This window comes from Ambystoma mexicanum, chromosome 2p (assembly GCF_040938575.1).
Source record: "Ambystoma mexicanum isolate Mex_15411 chromosome 2p, UKY_AmexF1_1, whole genome shotgun sequence".
In the NCBI taxonomy this organism is placed as follows: domain Eukaryota; kingdom Metazoa; phylum Chordata; class Amphibia; order Caudata; family Ambystomatidae; genus Ambystoma; species Ambystoma mexicanum.
In genome coordinates, this window is record NC_090923.1 from 54,720,215 (window position 1) to 54,737,639 (window position 17,425).

The window sequence follows — 17,425 nt, forward strand, 5'->3', positions numbered from 1 at the left end:
TGCATTGTCCCCCTTCCCCCTCCGGCAGGCCCAGGATGCGAACGTTGTTGCGGCGGGACCTTCCCTCTCCATCATCCACTCTCGACTCCAGGGCTTTCAGGCGGTTTAAGGCTTGGGACAGCTGACGATTGATCCCGCCGATGTTGTCCTCCGCTTCGGAGATGCGGTGTTCCACCTCTCCTGTTCTGGAAGTCAACTTCTGCCGATCGTGGCGTAGGAAGGAGACATCCGCCGCCATACTGTCTGTTTTGGTCTCCATGGAGGAGCGGGAGTTGGCGATGGCCGCCATTACGTCCCGAAAGGAGAGGGATTCATCTCCCGTGGGGGAGTTTGGTCGTGTTGCTGGGTCAGCCGGGGCCGGGGTAGTAGCGACGGCAAACTGGTCCATGCTGCTCTGTGTAGATGGTTTCTTCTGCCTGTCCTTCCCCATATTTTCGGGAGTTGTGGGGTGTCTGCTGCGACGGGGCGGGAATTATTGTATGTACGCCGTTAGAGTGGTCGTACCCCCCAGGTGTGTAGGATGGTGGCCGTGCAGCTAGTCAAGTGGGGGGGTGTGAGTTCCAAAAGCCTCCTCCACCAGGGCCTGGGGCTTATATGACGAGAGTACTCTGAGGCCCAGCGCCCTTTAGTGGGCCTTCACAATACGCGCGGACCTCCGGCACTTCTAGTTGGTACAGTACAGTCCTCAGCGGGCACCCTGTTGGCAAGGTTTGATCACTTCTAACGCGGTTGTAGTCGCGGCGTGGTGTCCCAAAGTGGATATGATTCAGGAGGTAGGTGCCGCACACCACCGGGACTTCAGGAGGGCCGCCATTCCCACCCCCCCCCCCCACTTCTCTCGTGGATCGGATCTGTCCGGGTGTCAGCGGGGCTCAGCCGGTGAATAGTCTCAGATTCCGCGGTGGAGGAAGAGAGGATGGTCCCGGGCGTCCGCCTCACGTTCTGTCCCGTGCCCCGCCGTGTCAGGTCGTCTCGGGCCTCTCAGTCAGGCAGAGGAAGTCCGTCCTCAAACACCGGCGGCCATCTTGGTCGCGTAGCTCCGCTGCCGGGCCTCGGCAGAATGTGGATTTATCTCCGTCGTCTGGGCAGGTAGGTGCCACCACCTCCGTCAACCCGAGCCCGTAGCATTATGGGCTCGGTCGCAGTGTTTATGCCGCACGAAATCCCCAGGAATCGGGATGAAAATGCAGGATTATTTTGGCGCTTGCGGGAGCTCACTCGGCTCACGTCCGCGCGCTGGACATGCCCCCCCCCACCCAAACTCAGTATTGCTCTGAATGTACCTGTGATAAATGAATGTCCAGTGTCCTAGATATTTAAATCACCTGAGGGTGTAGGAAGTGTCTGTGTGCCATCCCCAATGGGTATCATCTGATTTAGAGAAACAGGTGTGTTTTGAAGTGTATTCTAATTGTTACATGTTTTGCTTTGTAAGGCTTCTATAACTGACTTAAATAATTGTTTAATCAAGAAACCTTGAGTTTAAGTGTTTATTTGAATAACTGTCACTGTGAAACTGTGTTACAACCATACTGCTCACCTTGACCCCTCTTGTGATTATCCTGGCTTCTCAGCAACACTACCAACCTGTGTAGTACAGACTTGTACCAAAGGTTGGGTTCCTATTGCCAGGAGGTCAAGTTTGCTGTAGTCTTCCAAAGGATACTGCACACAATCTTGCCTAACAATGCATATTTCCCCTTCTTCCCACTTCACTCGCCAAGCTGCCTTTCCAATTCGAAATGGAAAATGCACCTTTTTGAATTGTCCTACATACAATAAAACATGTCCCTTGAAGGGACAACACCGAGGGCCAGTGCAAAGCCTGCAAGCTCTTTAAGCCCAAAACATTGAAGGACCACAACACCAAGCACTGGGCACACCGCGCCATGCAGGCCAAAGCCAGCATGGACGTGGAAGATGCTTCCAGTGACTGCAGCATCAGCGTCTTGTTTGACAATGGAGAAATAGATCTATCAGATTCCCACATGCAAGCCCCTGACTCCACCAGACAGGCCGGCGAGGCTGTTAAGGGGACGGTAGCCGATGGCACCAGCACAGACACGCTCCCACACGCTAAGCACACAACCCAAGGCCATAAGTTGATGTCAACACAGACTACAAGGCCATACACCGCATCAAGGGGAAGGTCCACCAGTTCCCTGTCCTTTGGGCAATCTCATTCGTCTCACGACAGGCCCCCGAAGTCGAATGAAATATCTTGCTTGGACGCCGCTGTACCCAATACTACCGCTAAAACCCGACCGTCGAAAGACACGGTACCAGCCCTTTCACATGCCAATAGGCTACAGTCAACAGACACGTCGAAATCAGGAAAGACACGACAGTCGACGCATGTCAAAATCCCGTCGCACATCAAAATAGTCCCATTTTGTTAAACATGTCCCAGAAACATTTCTGAAAGGGCGGACTTCGAAATGTCACTCATCGAAGACCCACAAAACCTCTAGTGAAAGACTTGTTTACCCAGGGGGAGGGTACGATAAACGAGGCTGAGGCACAAGAGGAAGCCTACACCTGAGCTACCTCCCACACCAACTATCCCACGTTACTCAAAGTGGTATGCTTAAGATGGACAGGGTCATGAGGCGCATGTCTTTTCTGGCCAACCTTTTCGACAGCATCCCTCGGGCTTGAGAGAACCTCCAGAACACGCCACTAGCTAGCTAGCAACGGTCAACAACCCCCCACAAAAAGATCACGGCAGACACCCCTCAGGCAGCCACCCCGCTACAGGACCCAGGCCAGCTTGAACACTGCGACCCCAACCAAAGCTTTGAGGAGTCTGGATCATATGCAGATTCAGAAGATCAGGGGGACATAAGGGAGGACCACTATTATGATGAGGTAGAAGTTTGTCATACCGTAGCCAGTCCATACAGACACATCTGTGGCCGACTCACCGGTAGATAACCAGATCCAGCTGTTACATGCTCCTAAAGGCAGCTGACCACTTCCAGATGGAGACACTAGATCAACAAAGATTTTGTCAAACATATTGAGAAACCAGAAGGCAGCAACCACTTTCATCCCCTTATTACAATCTGTGTAAAGGCAAATGCAGCCATCTTTGATGACACCTAACTTAACATGGGCTGTAAACCCCTGCATCGAAGAAACATTTCTGTCCAGCCCCCTCAGACTCACTCTACATCAGGGGGCAATTAAAACGGGACTCATTAGTGGTTACCACCACTAGGAAGAGGGCGGGAAAATCTCTCGCATCAGGAAGCAAAGGATAAGGAAAGCAAAAAAAATATACGCTTTCGGTAGGAAAGTCGCCACCGCAGCAGCATATCAGGCGAGAATTGCAAACGATGCAACCTTGCTGGCAAGTTACAACTGCCACAAATGGGACGAAATACCCAAATTAATGGCCTCGGCCTTAGAGCCATTGGAATCCCAACTCTCCCTTGCAGTGTCAGAAGGGGAAAGCTGGCTCCAACTGCATTCTAAAGAGCAACTTAGTTGCAGCTGATACGAGGGTAGAATTATTGCTGAGGGCACTCTTATCAAGCGCCACGCATGGCTGCGACAGTCGGGCTTTAAGCTGAAACACAAGCGACTCTTCTAAACATGCCGATCGAGCCAAATGTTAATTTCGGCAAGGCAGTAGAGGATTTACTGAAAAATGCAAAAGAAGAGTACGACACTCTAAAGTCACTGGGCCAGCTCACCAACAAACCTTCAGGTGAAAGGGGCGACTATAATTTTCGTCGATTCAGGGGACAAAATTCTCAATGGGGATCTGAATAGAACCAGCCAGGGGTTCATCCTGAGGTTCTACACAAGGCCAATCCTCTCCAGACTTTCAGAGGCCAAAGATCTCGCGGCAGGGGCAAATCCTCCTCTTCTAGAGGTGGATGCACACCCCCAAGTCAATGACCACCAGCTTCAGGTCCCCTCCCATGTCACTCCAGGAGGACACACAAAACACTTCACCCACGCATGCAAGGGAATCGCCTCGGACAAGTGGGTGCTTTCAACCATGGCAGGCGGTTATTGCATAGTGCTGCTACAACAACCATCCCACCATCCTCTCCGACAAAGAACCACCACAAAGGAAGAACAGCGTCTACTCCTGGAAGAGGTGAAAGCAATATTCCTTGTGCCCAAAAAAGATCTAACAATGCACTCTGTATTAGATCTGCGTCCTGCAACACCCATGTCAAGCCACAAAAAGCTGCACAACACTACAGGAAGTAAGCCCACTGCTAAAGCAAGGGGATTGCATGGCAAGCTTGGATATGAAAGATGCCTATTTTCATATTTCAATGATCCCAGTGCACAGAAAATTCTTGCGTTTCAAAATAGCAAACCAGCAGTACCAATTCAAGGTGCTACCCTTCGGCATAGCATCTGCTCCAAGGGTATTCACCAAGGTACTAGCGGTGGTGGCAGCGCACCTGCGCAGGGAGGCAAAATCCAGTGTACCCCTACCTGGACGACTGGTTGATCACGGGGGAAACACCTCAAATTTGCAAGCGAAATACCCAAAGAACGATCAACCTTTTCCAATTGGGCTTTTCGATAAACGAAAAAAAGTTAAGCCTTGTACCAAACAAGACCAAAACAGTTCTTCGGAGCTGTCATAAAAATAGAGGAAATGCTAGTCTTTCCATCAAAGGTAAGAATCCAAAACATTCTGCTGCAAATAACTCAGTATCAAGCCAGTCATCCGATAAGCGTACGCAAAGCTATGCGTTTGCTCGACATGATGGCATCTTGCATTTACCTGGTCCCATGTGCACGATTATGCATGCGCCCACTGCAGGAGTGGTTGGCGAAACAGTGGTTTCAGGAAAGTGGTCAGTTGGACGATCTAGTGGTTGTTTCGCCAACACTAGTACAAGCTCTGCGCTGGTGGACAAAGGAGAATCTGTTGAAGGGGAAAACCCTTCCACGACCTGGCAGTGCAAGCAGTAGTTACAACAAAAGCAACCCTCTATGGGCGAGGGCCCCCCCCCCCCATCACCTTAATCTCACAGCACATGGTATGTGGCCTCAAATCACAGCACAGAACCACATCAACTTGCTGGAACCTCTAGCAGTATTGAAAGCGCTCCAAGCCTTTGAAGCACACCTGACAAATCAGTCGGTGCAAATTCTCACAGCACCACTGCAATGTTCTATATCAACTAGCAAGGGGGCACACATTCTCCATTTTGTCCAGGCTAGCGCAGAAAATATGGAAATGGGCACTCAAACGGGAGATGTTCGCTACTTCCCAACATGTTCCAGGGGAACTCGACACCCTAGCGAACCCGCTAAGCAGAGATCCTCTATCAGAAGAGCACGAGTGGCGACTCGACAGAAATGTCGTAGACCACATTTTCTCACAGTGGGGTTACCCCACGCTATTCTTGCTCGCTACAAGGGAAAACTAGCAATGCCCAGACTTCGCGTTAAGGTTTCCCCAACTAGACTCCAAGAGGAACGCTCTATGGTTGAGGTGGTCAGGGAAATTTGCCTATGTTTTTCCCCCAACTCCACTGATGAACAGGGTGATGAACTAGATTCACACAGAACAGATGATGCTAATCCTAGTTGCTCTCATGTGGGCGAGACAACCTTGGTATCCACATCTGCGCAAACTGGCAATGTGCAATCCGATCAAGCTCCCATGCCAGACCAACTTGCTTTCCCAGCACGGGGCAGGGGGGGACAACATTACACCCTCAACCTCACTCACTGAACTTGGCATCATGGCTCCGGAGGGCATAGTTTGGACATCTTAATTTACCTCGAAGGTGTATGGATATCCCCAAGAGGCACGTAAACCAAACCCAAACACAAGACACTTATTTTGACAAGTGGAGAAGATTTGTAATTGGGTGCCAGCCAAAACTAATAAACCCGATAGAATGTACTCCAGCACACATTCTTCATGACATGCTTCACTTATTAGACTCGGGTTAGTCTTTAACTCTACCTGGCGGCTTTATTCGCATACACCTCCTCTCAAAGAAAAGTATCATGGTGGAAGATACATGTCATTAAGCATTCATGGAGGGATTAAAGAGACTCCACCCTCCTATATCAAACCCACCACCAGGCTGGTACCTCAATGTAGTACTTGCAAAACTCATGGGAGCCTCCTTTGAGCCTATGCAGAAGTCGAGCCTTAACCACTTCACCTATAAAATGGCTTTCTTGCTGGCTATCACCTCCATAAGGACAGTCGGTGAACTACACGCATTGTCCGTGCAAGACCATTTCTTTGTTAACCACAAAGACAAATTGGTTTTAAGAACGCACCCTAGGTTTTCACCCAAGTTCATTTCAAAATTTCACGTAAACCAATCCATTGAGCTACTGACCTTCTTTCAGAACCCAACAAGCTCAGCTGAGAAAAAAACGCCATACACTAGATGTAAGGAGGGCAGTCCTTTACTATGTAAACCAGACCGCTCAGACCAACTGTTTGTCTCCATAGCACCAGGCAGAGAAGGAGACTGCATTTAAAAAAAATGCAATCTCCAGATAGTCAGATGCATACAGCTCTGCTACGCTTTATTAAGCAAAACGCTGCCTTTCACTCCAAGAACTCACTCCACTAGGGGGGACAGGCGCTACTCTGGCTTTTATCGTAAACGTCCTGCTAGATGCCATTTGCAAAGCAGCTGCACAGAGCTCAGTACATACTTTCACTCAACACTATTGCATTGATGCACACTATAAAGCAGATTCCCAGGTGGGATAAGCGGTTCTAAAACATCTATTTGCAGCTGTTGCTTCTCACAACCCACCACTTTCTCCAAACACTGCTTGCTAATATATGCATGTATGTGATCTAAGGAGATTCCACAAGCCTCAAAAGGGATACATTACTCACTGTAATCATATTTCTGATGTTTATCTGCTTAGATTCACATGCGCCCACCTTCCTCCCCTTGGAGTAGAAGGTGCATAGATGTTTTTCCTGGCCTTTAGCTGATTCATATCTGCTTTATTACACCTGTACTCACGCTACACTTCATGCAACCTCATGTCAGAAACAAAACAATCTGAGGGACCTCGACGCGTGAAGGACCATGGGTACACTGGACGTCACACTAGGGATAGTATTACCTGCACGCCCTATCAACGTCCCTTTTCGAGTTTTGTAAACTGTAATACTCTGAAGCTTCCATTAGATGTCTGCTATGCATAGCATGTGAATCTAAGCAGATACAAGAATCAGTAATAATTTTAAGGAGAGTAATGTATCATATATAATAAGTATATTTCTTTTATTTTGCCAATTTATTTCAACATTTGAAAATGCAGGTTTCCTGCTTTTATGAATGACATTGAGCAAAGGTGATGGTTCATTGCAAATAACATGGTAACTGGAAAATGTAACATGGTTAATGCTCTAAGCAATAGGATTGGAAGCCCACAGTTGAAAAATGAGACTGGACAAAATAACCATGTTTTGCGCAACCTATATAGTGTTGGGGCTTTAGACTAATGAAAACGGCATGTAAATTGCGAGGTTTTTCTCCTGGAAACCATGCTTCTCAGTTTCCGTGAGCAGAAAGTCGCATATTTTCATGTCTAATCCATTCTGGAGCCTTGGAAGTTTCCATGTCTATTTGGTAGAATTGTGATTTTGATTTGCACTCCTATGGTTTGTTGTTGGAAACCCTGCTGGCAGAGGGGAGGCTTTTGAGATGCCATCTTGACAATGCAGTTTAATGTATAGGACTATATTGTAAATCTATTTCAAATCTTTGTCACCCAGGAGGAAGAGTTCACAGCATCGGGAACCTGGATTCCTGGTTGAAGATCTTGGTCTCCTTAGTAAGTACAGGATTTTTGTACTTTGCAGTATTTTGTAAAATAATCTCAATGTTAATGCCCAAATTTAACTTAACCTGATTAGCTAAGGGCACACTTGCATGTGAAATATGAAAACTACTGCCCTGCTTTTAACACCTAGGTTTCCATTGCCATGTGATGAGCAACGCCCACAAGGCCTGACTGGTGAGGAGAGAAGACTGGGGTGGGGGTCAAGAATAGAAGGCCAATGTGAAAGCAGATTAGAGACAGAGAATTCTCTTTGCAGTCAAATTTCATGGGAGGAGGGGTGGAAGACAGATTAGTAATAGCATGGTTAAACGGAGGGCACAGGAAATGCTGTGCTAGAGAACCAGAAACATGGTGGCTGGGAAACCGGTGGAAGCAATGTGTTCTGGGTGCCTTGGTGAACTCCTATCAAAGATGTGCTAAATTACTTTTACAATTATGAAACTAGTGAATGGTAGATAATTATGTGAATACAGAAATGTTTGGGTACATTTTACGATAGGAGGGCCTGAGCTGGCAAAGAGCTTTATACCCCAAACCCTTAATTTGGAGAAAATCTTCAGCTCATTCTAGGTTGTAAAAGGATCTGAATTAACAAGAAATGTTTGGATTACCTTGAGGTTTAGAGTGGCACTAAAAACTAGAAGACTTTGGAGAAGCTTGAAACCCTGAAAAGGTACAGGCTTAAGGCAAGATGTAGCGGAAACCTCTGCTGACGGTGGTAACTGACACTGCATTCAGCGTGATGTAAAGTACCAAAGCATCAAAAAAATAATTGTGAAAAGGAATGGTGAATCCAACATGCTACATGGTCTGAGTTGAGAAATTATTAAAGAAACTTTTTGCTGCTTTCCCTCCACGCCAATGGGACTTTCTAACTTTTGCTATTGTTTTGAAGCTTTCCTGAATTTTGGAGCCAAGTGAAGCTTTGTTGCACCAATTACCTAGCAAACCACCTGTTTTGTGGGTGGCGGCATGGATCAGACTCCATAGCTGACCGTTCATGCAAAAAGTTGTCATAGTAAAATTCTGTTTATATGTATCTGCACACATCACCTTCTGTCAAGTGCGATAGACGCTTTGTGGCTATAACTTGTTTATGGTACCTTTGTGATGACTTGCATGATATGTCCAGGATGGGCTGGTTACAGCGGATACTTTTGGTGTTTGCTATTTTATATCCTTGGGCACGTTTAACGCTTCATAATCTAAAATGACTGACTTGTGTTTTTCACCTGCCCTTTAGCCATCTTTTAGTTTGACCTTCTTACCACATTGTCTGTTTATGGTAAGCTCCCTTTCTGGAAAAACTCCAGCTTTCACAGGCAAAGTGGCAGTCTTTGTGGTTAGATGAAGGGGTGGGGTCTGTCTGGACCCAAACCCGTTTCGTGCGCAGGGATTGTGGGGCAGATGCAGTGGCCAGAAGCTGTCCATGATTGGAAGAAGGTTCACACACACACACCCTCTAGCTCGGCCCATTCGAAGCTGAAGGAGCAGATTTCTGTGGCCCCCATGGGAGTACCCAGTCCTTGGGCGATGTCAAATTGCACCCTTGGCGTCATCAGCCTTGCAAGACTTATCCCCCTGTCCAGGACTCAGTCTTTCAGATCCATGTAGTAAATTTTTCATGAGGAAGAGGATCCTGTTCCCTTGGGATGGAACTGTGACTGGATCAGAGCTTTGCCATGTACCCAATGTTCTTCAAGACGAGAGAGTCCTTGGAATTAGTGTCGGGTCTTGGGTACATGAACTGAACACTTGCTGCACCCAGAAGTCGGAGACATTGATCCAGGCATCCAATCCCTCACAATATTCAAAGTGGTTGCGGTTCTCAGTCGCTAACGCTGTAATAATTTGCATTTATATAGCACTACGAACCCTCAGTCATCTGAGCGCTGCTTATACCCAAGGTGTGTGATGATCATTTAATGACCTCGGAAGGATGAAAGGCTGAGTTTGGCCCTGCCGGGATTTGAACCGGCGTCTGCAGACGATGCACAGATGTCGAAGCAAGCTTTCTACTCGCTGTGCTGTCTGACCAGCATTGAGACCATTCATCGAACCTGTATGAAGACCATAAGGCAGTTCGACCTCCCAGATCTTTATAGATCAGGGTCACCAGTCGGAGACGGCCCTCCTGCATAGGCTTTTGTAAATGGATTTGTTCTTGGACCAATGGCAACATTCTTCTCCAGCATGGGGTCTGGCATGGATTCACATGCTCATGAATATTCCCCGTCATCAGGCTGGGAATCTTCGGTAAAGAAAAAAATCAGTATCAGTTTCGTTTCTGATCTGTCTTTCTTCGTAGTAACCAATCACTGATCTCTGGGTCATACTGCCCCAGCCAATGACTGCCCTCTCCCTAAGACCCGCCTCTGGCAGCCATCCTCAGATTTTTACTGCACGCTCAAGTGTTGGGAGTCCTCGTGTTTAGCTCTTGAGTTTTTTACTGCGTTTTCATGCTTTTTCAGGAGATTTTCTCATTTTTTCGGTTTAATCGAGCCTCAAGCTCCACTGTTTCTACTTCCGATAACAGGGACCCGTTTCGGAATTCTTCTATGCCCCTCAAGGGTGAAGTTTTCGTCGAGTTTATACTTCTTGGAGGATTCCGGAAGATCTGCGGCCTACCTCAGCAGACATGGCCCAGGCCAAGGGAAGCTCGACGCCCGGATCCAAGCTGTTCAGGTGCTGCCCTGGATGCGGATTACAGAACGTTTTCAAGGAGGACGAGCATTCGCGATGTCTCTACTGCCTCCATGAGGACAAGACGCACGTGGAGAAAGACTGTGCGTTCTGCAAGAACCTTTCGGAAAGGACCAAACAAGATCGTTGTTCCCGCCTCGCTGCCTGGCTGGAGAAGGGCACAGCAGGTGAGAAGGCGAGGAAGAAGTCTGAGCGGGCTTCTAAGTCCTGTGAGGGCACCCCGGTGACGGGGGCCAAACAGAAGGCCAACCACCGCGAGTCCGCGGACACCGGGAGCGCCGAAAGGTCAGGCTCTTCGGTTGCCAAGCAGGGCGCTACTTCCCCGGCACGTTCGACCACGAGCCAGCGCTCTGGTTCGGGGAAGAGGAAGTCCGAGAACTTTGGTAGGCCGCTGGAGTGGACCCGGTCGATCTCGAAGGGGGAGCGAGGCGCTGACCCTCCCCCCAAGGCGAAGGCCCAGGACGCACCTAAGGTGGTGAGGGCTTTGATCCACCTGGCAAAGGCCTCTACCGAAGTGGTCGCTGCGACCCTGGCGAAGCCAGCTGAGACTACGCCTGTGGAAACACCCGCCGGGCCCAGAGTATCCCTGCCACCGCGGAGGGATTCCTCTTTCCAGCCCATCGCTAAGACCCCCGTGAAGCCCCCGGCTGAAAAAGAGGGGGGGGCGCGGTGGACATTAGACTCGGAATCAGCCTCTGAGGAGGAACTGGTGGAAACTGAGAAGGGCCTCGACGAGAGGTTCATAGGCCTCGACGAGAGGTTCATAGGCCTCGACGAGAGGTTCATAGGCCTCGACGAGAGGTTCATAGGCCTCGACGAGAGGTTCATAGGCCTCAACGAGAGTTTCGAGAAGGTTCGATCCCAGGGGGTGGTCCCTGCTGACGTGATCGAAGATAGCAACGGCGACGAACAGGGCTCAGTGGAACGGCCATCCCGTCCGTCGCAGCCATTGCCCGAGCCCCAGGATAGCTCGGCGGCCATTTTGTTGGCAATCCAATCCTTATGCACCGAGATAAGGACGAGATTACCACGGACCCCGACAGAGTATCCGTAACCAGGCCCGTCGGGAAGCCCTCCGAACAAGCAGAGGAGAGTCCGCCCCGCTCCGCCCTTTGTGCCTGTGAAACCGGTTTACCTTTCTTTCTTCGCACCCCAGCCCGGTTTGTGGTCGAACTGCCCGTGCCAAGCACCCCGGCAGCTGGATAGCTACTCACCACTGAATCGCGAATCAACGGACCGCTCCTTGTACCTTAGAAACTCTGCGGCTGGTTTCTTCCCTGGCAGTGCAACAGACTCCTGTCTTCCTCCACGATGAGATCCTCTTCCCCCGGACGAAGCACCGACTTGCATCCGCTGCCAGGAACAACTGCCCCTGCTGGAGCGTTCTCACCACTTTAAGGTACCGTGTCCGCCAGGCCTCCCTTTCTAAGGATTGCAACAAGGTAATAATAACTCCTTAACCTTCTGGACTGGGCTGGCCGCCTTGACCCTCTAACTGGTCCCTTTCTTTGATCCAACTCCTTTTTGAACCATTACTAGACTTTTGTGCACTGCAACCGTGTGACCTTGGACACCTTTCGTTTCGATCCTCTTAAAGCGGATCCGGCCTACTGACTCCGAATTCACGGTTTTACTTTGCCTTCCCCTCTTGTTCTGTTCTTGTAAAAGTGTTGGTATCTGTTTCAATTTGTTCTCTGCTTTTCTCTCCCTTTTTAAAAAACGAATTATTAGAGTGCCATCTACGTTAAGCGCTCACCACTGTCTGAAAATAAGTGGGGCTTTACTTCAGACTTGTCTAATATTCTTTTAAGGGAGTGTATATCTTTTAGTGACCGTGTTTTTGAATTGCTTACTATTAGTGCCTGTGTTTTTCTAGATGTGGTTTTAAATGAATAATTATCTCTTTTACATCAAGCCCTGGACAGTGTTTACTTGTTCTATTGGGTGCTCTTGACCTATTGTGAATACTCTGTATACTGCCTAACTCTTCTTGAGGGAAGTCTGACTGCTCAGCCACAGCTACCAAGTGAATCTGTGTGGTACAGACTGCTACCAAGTGGGTTTACTGCCAAACACCTCTAGTCCTAAATCTTTTGCAGTGGTCCCATAGGGAACTGCACAGGTTTCTGCCTAACAGTTGTCGCCAAGGAGGCCAAGGCCGCCTCCAAGCAAGACTGACCCGGCCGTGTTGTCGGGCCCCCACCGAAGCACCCCGGTGGGAGGCCAGCTGACAAAGTTTGTCAGCGTGTGGGAGTCCATCTCCACCGACCGTTGGGTGTTGGACACCCTAGCCAACGGGCACTGGCTGGAATTCCAAAAGAAGTGCCCTCGCGTTCCTCCCGTGGCCAGGAAGGAGAATCACGTCCCTCAACTACTGTTGGAGGTAAAGGCGATGCTCAAGAAAGGTTCCATCGAGCTCGTCCCCAGAGGGCTCCGGGGCTCCGGAGTGTACTCAAGGTAAATCCTCGTCAAGACAGGCGGTTGGCACCCCATCCTGGACCTGCGCGCTTAAAGTACATCAAGGCGCAGAAATTCCGGATGGTCACCCTTCAGCACGTACTGTGACAGCTGGAGGAAGGCGACTTCCTATCGTGTTTGGACCTGGAGGATGCTTACTTCCACATCCCTATTCTAAAACGGCACAGGAAGTTCCTCAGGTTCGTGGTTCAGGGACGCCACTACCAATTCAGAGCCCTACCGTTCGGATTAAAGTTGGCACCCAGGGTCTGCACCAGTGGCGGCGCGGCTGCGTCTGCATGGGATCCACGTTTACCCCTACCTGGACGACTGGCTAATCCGGGCAAGGACAAGGGAACTCGCTGTCGAACACACGGCGAGGACCGTCCGGTTGCTCTCGGTGCTGGGGTTCGCCATCAACTACCCCAAATCCCATCTGGTTCCATCGCAGATAGCACTGTTTCTGGGAGCAAAGCTCGATACAGTGGGGCAATTGGCCTCCCCTTCAGAGGAGAGGACCAAGACCATCCTGGGCAAGGTGCGGCGCCTGCTAGCCACAGACGTGGCCAGGGTGAGGTCCATCAAGTCCCTCCTCGGGATGATGTCCTCATTCATCTATCTTGTACCCCTTTGCAGACTTTGGATGCGTCCGCTACAGGAGTTTCTCGATGCCCGCTGGCTCCAAGCAAGGGGCTGTTTCGAGGACAGGATCCCTCTCGACGAGGAGTTCCGTCGGGCGATCTTATGGTGGGGCATCCGTTCTCACCTCACGACAGGCACGGAATTTCAAATCCCGGCATTTCAGGAGACGGTGACAACGGACGCCTCTCTGGAGGGTTGGGGGGCCCACACCAGAGACCTCCATGCAAGAGGCCTTTGGCTCCCGGAGGAGAGGTCTCTCCACATCAACATTCTGGAGCTCCGAGCAGTGTTCAGGGCTCTCCAGTCGTTCCTTCCGTCCCTCAAGGGCAAAGTGGTAAGGATCTTTTCCGACAACACCACCACAATGTTCTATATTCGGAAACAAGGAGGCACCAGATCCCCACCCCTATCCAAGGAGGCCCAGGATCTATGGCACTGGCAGTCGCCTAGGGGATGTTTCTGGTTCCCTTCCACCTGGCAGGAATAAAAAATACCATTGCGGACTCACTCAGCAGGGAGCTGCGCTCGTGCCACGAGTGGGAACTGTGCCAGGACCAAGTAGATCGACTCTTCCAACGATGGGGCAAACCCCAGATCGAACTATTTGCGACGGCGATGAACTCCAAGTGCCAGAGTTTCGCCAGCAGGTTCCCTCAGCCGAGGAGCATGGGCGATGCTTTCTCGGTCCCTTGGGACGGCCTGTTTCTATACGCGTTCCCTCCGTTGCCGTTCCGCCTCATCAACCAGCTCAAGAGGTCCAGGCGCAGGATGATCCTCGTCGCACCAGCGTGGCCGAGGCAGATCTGGTTCCCGGACCTTCTGGACTTGTCAGCGTCCCCACCAGTCAAGCTGCCGGTGGACGCGGATCTTCTCTCCAGAGGAGGAGGTGCCATTCTCCATCATGACCCACAGTCGCTGAACTTGCAGGCCTGGCTCCTGCAGCACTAGACTTTGGAGGGTACGATATCCCGGCTGATTGCAGAGTGGTTCTTGCAAAGGCCAGGGCGTCCTCGACTCTCAAGTGTTACGGTCATCAGTGGAAGAGGTTCTCTGTCTGGTGCTGTGCACAGAAGATTAACCCTCTGCGGATTACGGCCCCTCAAGTGCTGCTATACCTACTGTCGCTAGCTAAAGCTGGACTGGCTCACGCCTCCATAAAAATACATCTGGCTGCCATCACCCGATACACCAGGACTACGGGAAGGGCGTCCTTGTGGTCTCATCGCCTGGTAAAGGAATTCATGAAGGGACTATTCCGATCATTCCCGCCGGTGAAGGCCCCTTCCCGGCGTGGGAACTTAATGTGGTGCTGACCAGGCTCATGGGAGCCCCATTCGAGCCTATGCATTCGGCGCCTTTGAAGTTCCTGTCATGGAAGATTCAAGCCCTATCTTGCAAGCCTCCATACTTGACTTTTCATGACCCGAGGGTCGTCCTGAGGACGCACCCCTCCTTTATGCCCAAGGTGCCATCGGACTTCCACCTCAAGGAGCCCTTGGTGTTACCAGTTTTCTTCCCGTCCCCTTTGACGCTGGCCGAGAGGACTTTGCACTTGCTGGATGTAGCTAGAGCGCTGAAGTTCTATGTGGACCGCACGGAAGACGTCACAACTGTTCGTGAACTTTGGGTCTGTGAATCAAGGGAAGGCTCTCTCGAAGACTTCCATTTACAGATGGCTCTCCGGCTACATCATGCATTGTCACCGGTTGGCAAACCGACCGCTGCCCGGCCGTCCGAGAGCCCATCTGACCAGAGCGATCGCTGCTACCACGGCGTTCCTGTCTGGTGTGCCCCTGCTGGACATCTGCAGGGCTGCTACGTGGAGGCCGACGCACACCTTCACAAGATTCTACTGCGTCGATCGGGAGTCCAGGGAGGAGTCCAGGGTCGGCCAAGCCGTGCTGCGCAACCTGTTCGCTTAAGGTGAGCCTGGTGAGGTAAGGGATGCTTAATGTTGAGTGGCTGTATTGCTTAATGTTGAGCCTGTTGCCACCTCCCGTGGTTGTGCATATGTATACTGCTATGTATTCTTTTATTCATGAGCATGTGAATCCATGCCAGACCCCATGCTGGAGAAGGAACAAGCTACTTACCTGTAACTGTTGTTCTCCAGCATGGGTCTGGCATGGATTCACCTGCAAACCCTCCCGCCTACCCCTCTGCGGCTCTTCACTTGGTCATACTGCCACTTGGCGTGCTACCAAATCTGAGGATGGCTGCCAGAGACGGGGCTTAGGGAGAGGGCAGTCATTGGCTGGGGGCAGTATGACCCAGAGATCAGTGATTCGTTTCTGATCTGTCTTTCTTAGTAGTAACCAAACTGATACTGATTTTTTTCATTACCGAGGAGCCTGACGGGGAATATTCATGAGCATGTGAATCCATGCCAGACCCATGCTGGAGAACAGTTACAGGTAAGTAACTTGTTCCATACACTACACCAAACATCTGTGCTAGATGCCAGCAGGCACAACTAATTATGAAGTACCAGCCCCCACAGGGTGATCGGCCACTCCTTTCGACTAATATGCAAATTCGACATAGATGGCCTAGATTTTCCCAACAGACAGGAACGCTAAGAAACAGGTTTCCTTAGCAAAAATAAAATATTTGCATCATGGCTCGATGCTCAAGTGGACATCTCTTGCACATGTGCTTTGAAATGTGGTGTTGGAGGTGTCGAAATACATTTACCAGGAGGTGAGGTCCGAGACTGGTTATTGGACATAATGAATGACTGCAAGAAAGCAGCTGGTCACGCTCTTGAATCCAATCTAAATGCAGCAGATTTCAGGGCAATGGGAACATTGACTCTCTATAGTAGGGCTGCGTACCTTCGTGGATTTGGCTTTTGAGCAGAGGTTCAGAATATCTGCTGGACATGAGCTTCCACTGAACATCTTTTTGGGTGAAATGCTGATAAATTTCAGGAAAAATCCAAAGAATCAAGGATTACAAATAAATCATTGGTGCTTGCAGTCCAGCAGCCTACCCCATCTTCATCATTCTCCTTTTGGGTTGAGGCAGGATGTTAAGCCGCTACACCCCTCTTTGTGAGAAGGGCGCAGTTGCACCAAGCATAGCGAGGGCAGATGCTTTTTCACACCCCCCGTTAGGGGCAGAGTGGCGGTGTGAATCCACATTTCTTTGACTCTTAATGGTGTCCCCTACCCTAAAGCTGCTTTGAGTTGACACCCCATCCAATTTCCTGCTCCACATGGAAAGTTCTCGGAGAGGCTCGCCAGTGGTCAGATCACCTCCGATGCTTGGCTCGACCTACTGGTCGATCAAGATTACTGCCTACCTTTCCCAGGTAGAACCCGCACACCCCCCGACCCCCATCCCCTCCAGACAAACCACCAACTCTCCTGTCTCGAGAGCCATAGCTCACACAACAGTTAAGGTCATTACTGGAAGAATTTGTGGCGGTGCCAACCTGGGAAAGAGGAAAAGGCTGGTACTCCTGCTACTTCCCAAGAAAGGGGGGGGCCTCTGTCATATTCTGGACTCCAGGGGCTTGAACAAGTTCCTGAGGAAGGGACTGGTTCAGGATGGTGACCCTATAGGAGATTCTCCAGGACTGGTTGGTGTCGAGGCTATAACGTGTCTGGGGTTGCTTGTGTTTCTGTGCAGAAGGGACCTGGTCAAGCAGTTTTGGCAGGGTTGCTCCCTTTGGTGGAAGTACTTGACTGGTTTGCATATGGCTGGACCCCTTTAGCAATGGTGCAGACAGGCTTACAAAATGGTGGTGTGGAAGGTTGTCCAGAGCAATGCCAGTGGTTCCGATTAATTTGAAACCTCCCACCCA

General features: G+C 50.3%; 1 protein-coding gene across 2 annotated transcripts in view; it reads left to right on the plus strand.

Moving 5' to 3' along the window:
- The window catches only part of MTMR14 (myotubularin related protein 14), an 840,209-nt gene that overhangs the window by 513,225 nt on the left and 309,559 nt on the right, over positions 1-17,425 (plus strand). For both annotated transcript variants that reach the window (XM_069643242.1, XM_069643241.1), the window contains exon 15: positions 7,748-7,806. In XM_069643242.1, the coding sequence (XP_069499343.1) occupies positions 7,748-7,806 (59 nt within the window). The remainder of the gene's footprint in view (positions 1-7,747; positions 7,807-17,425) is intronic.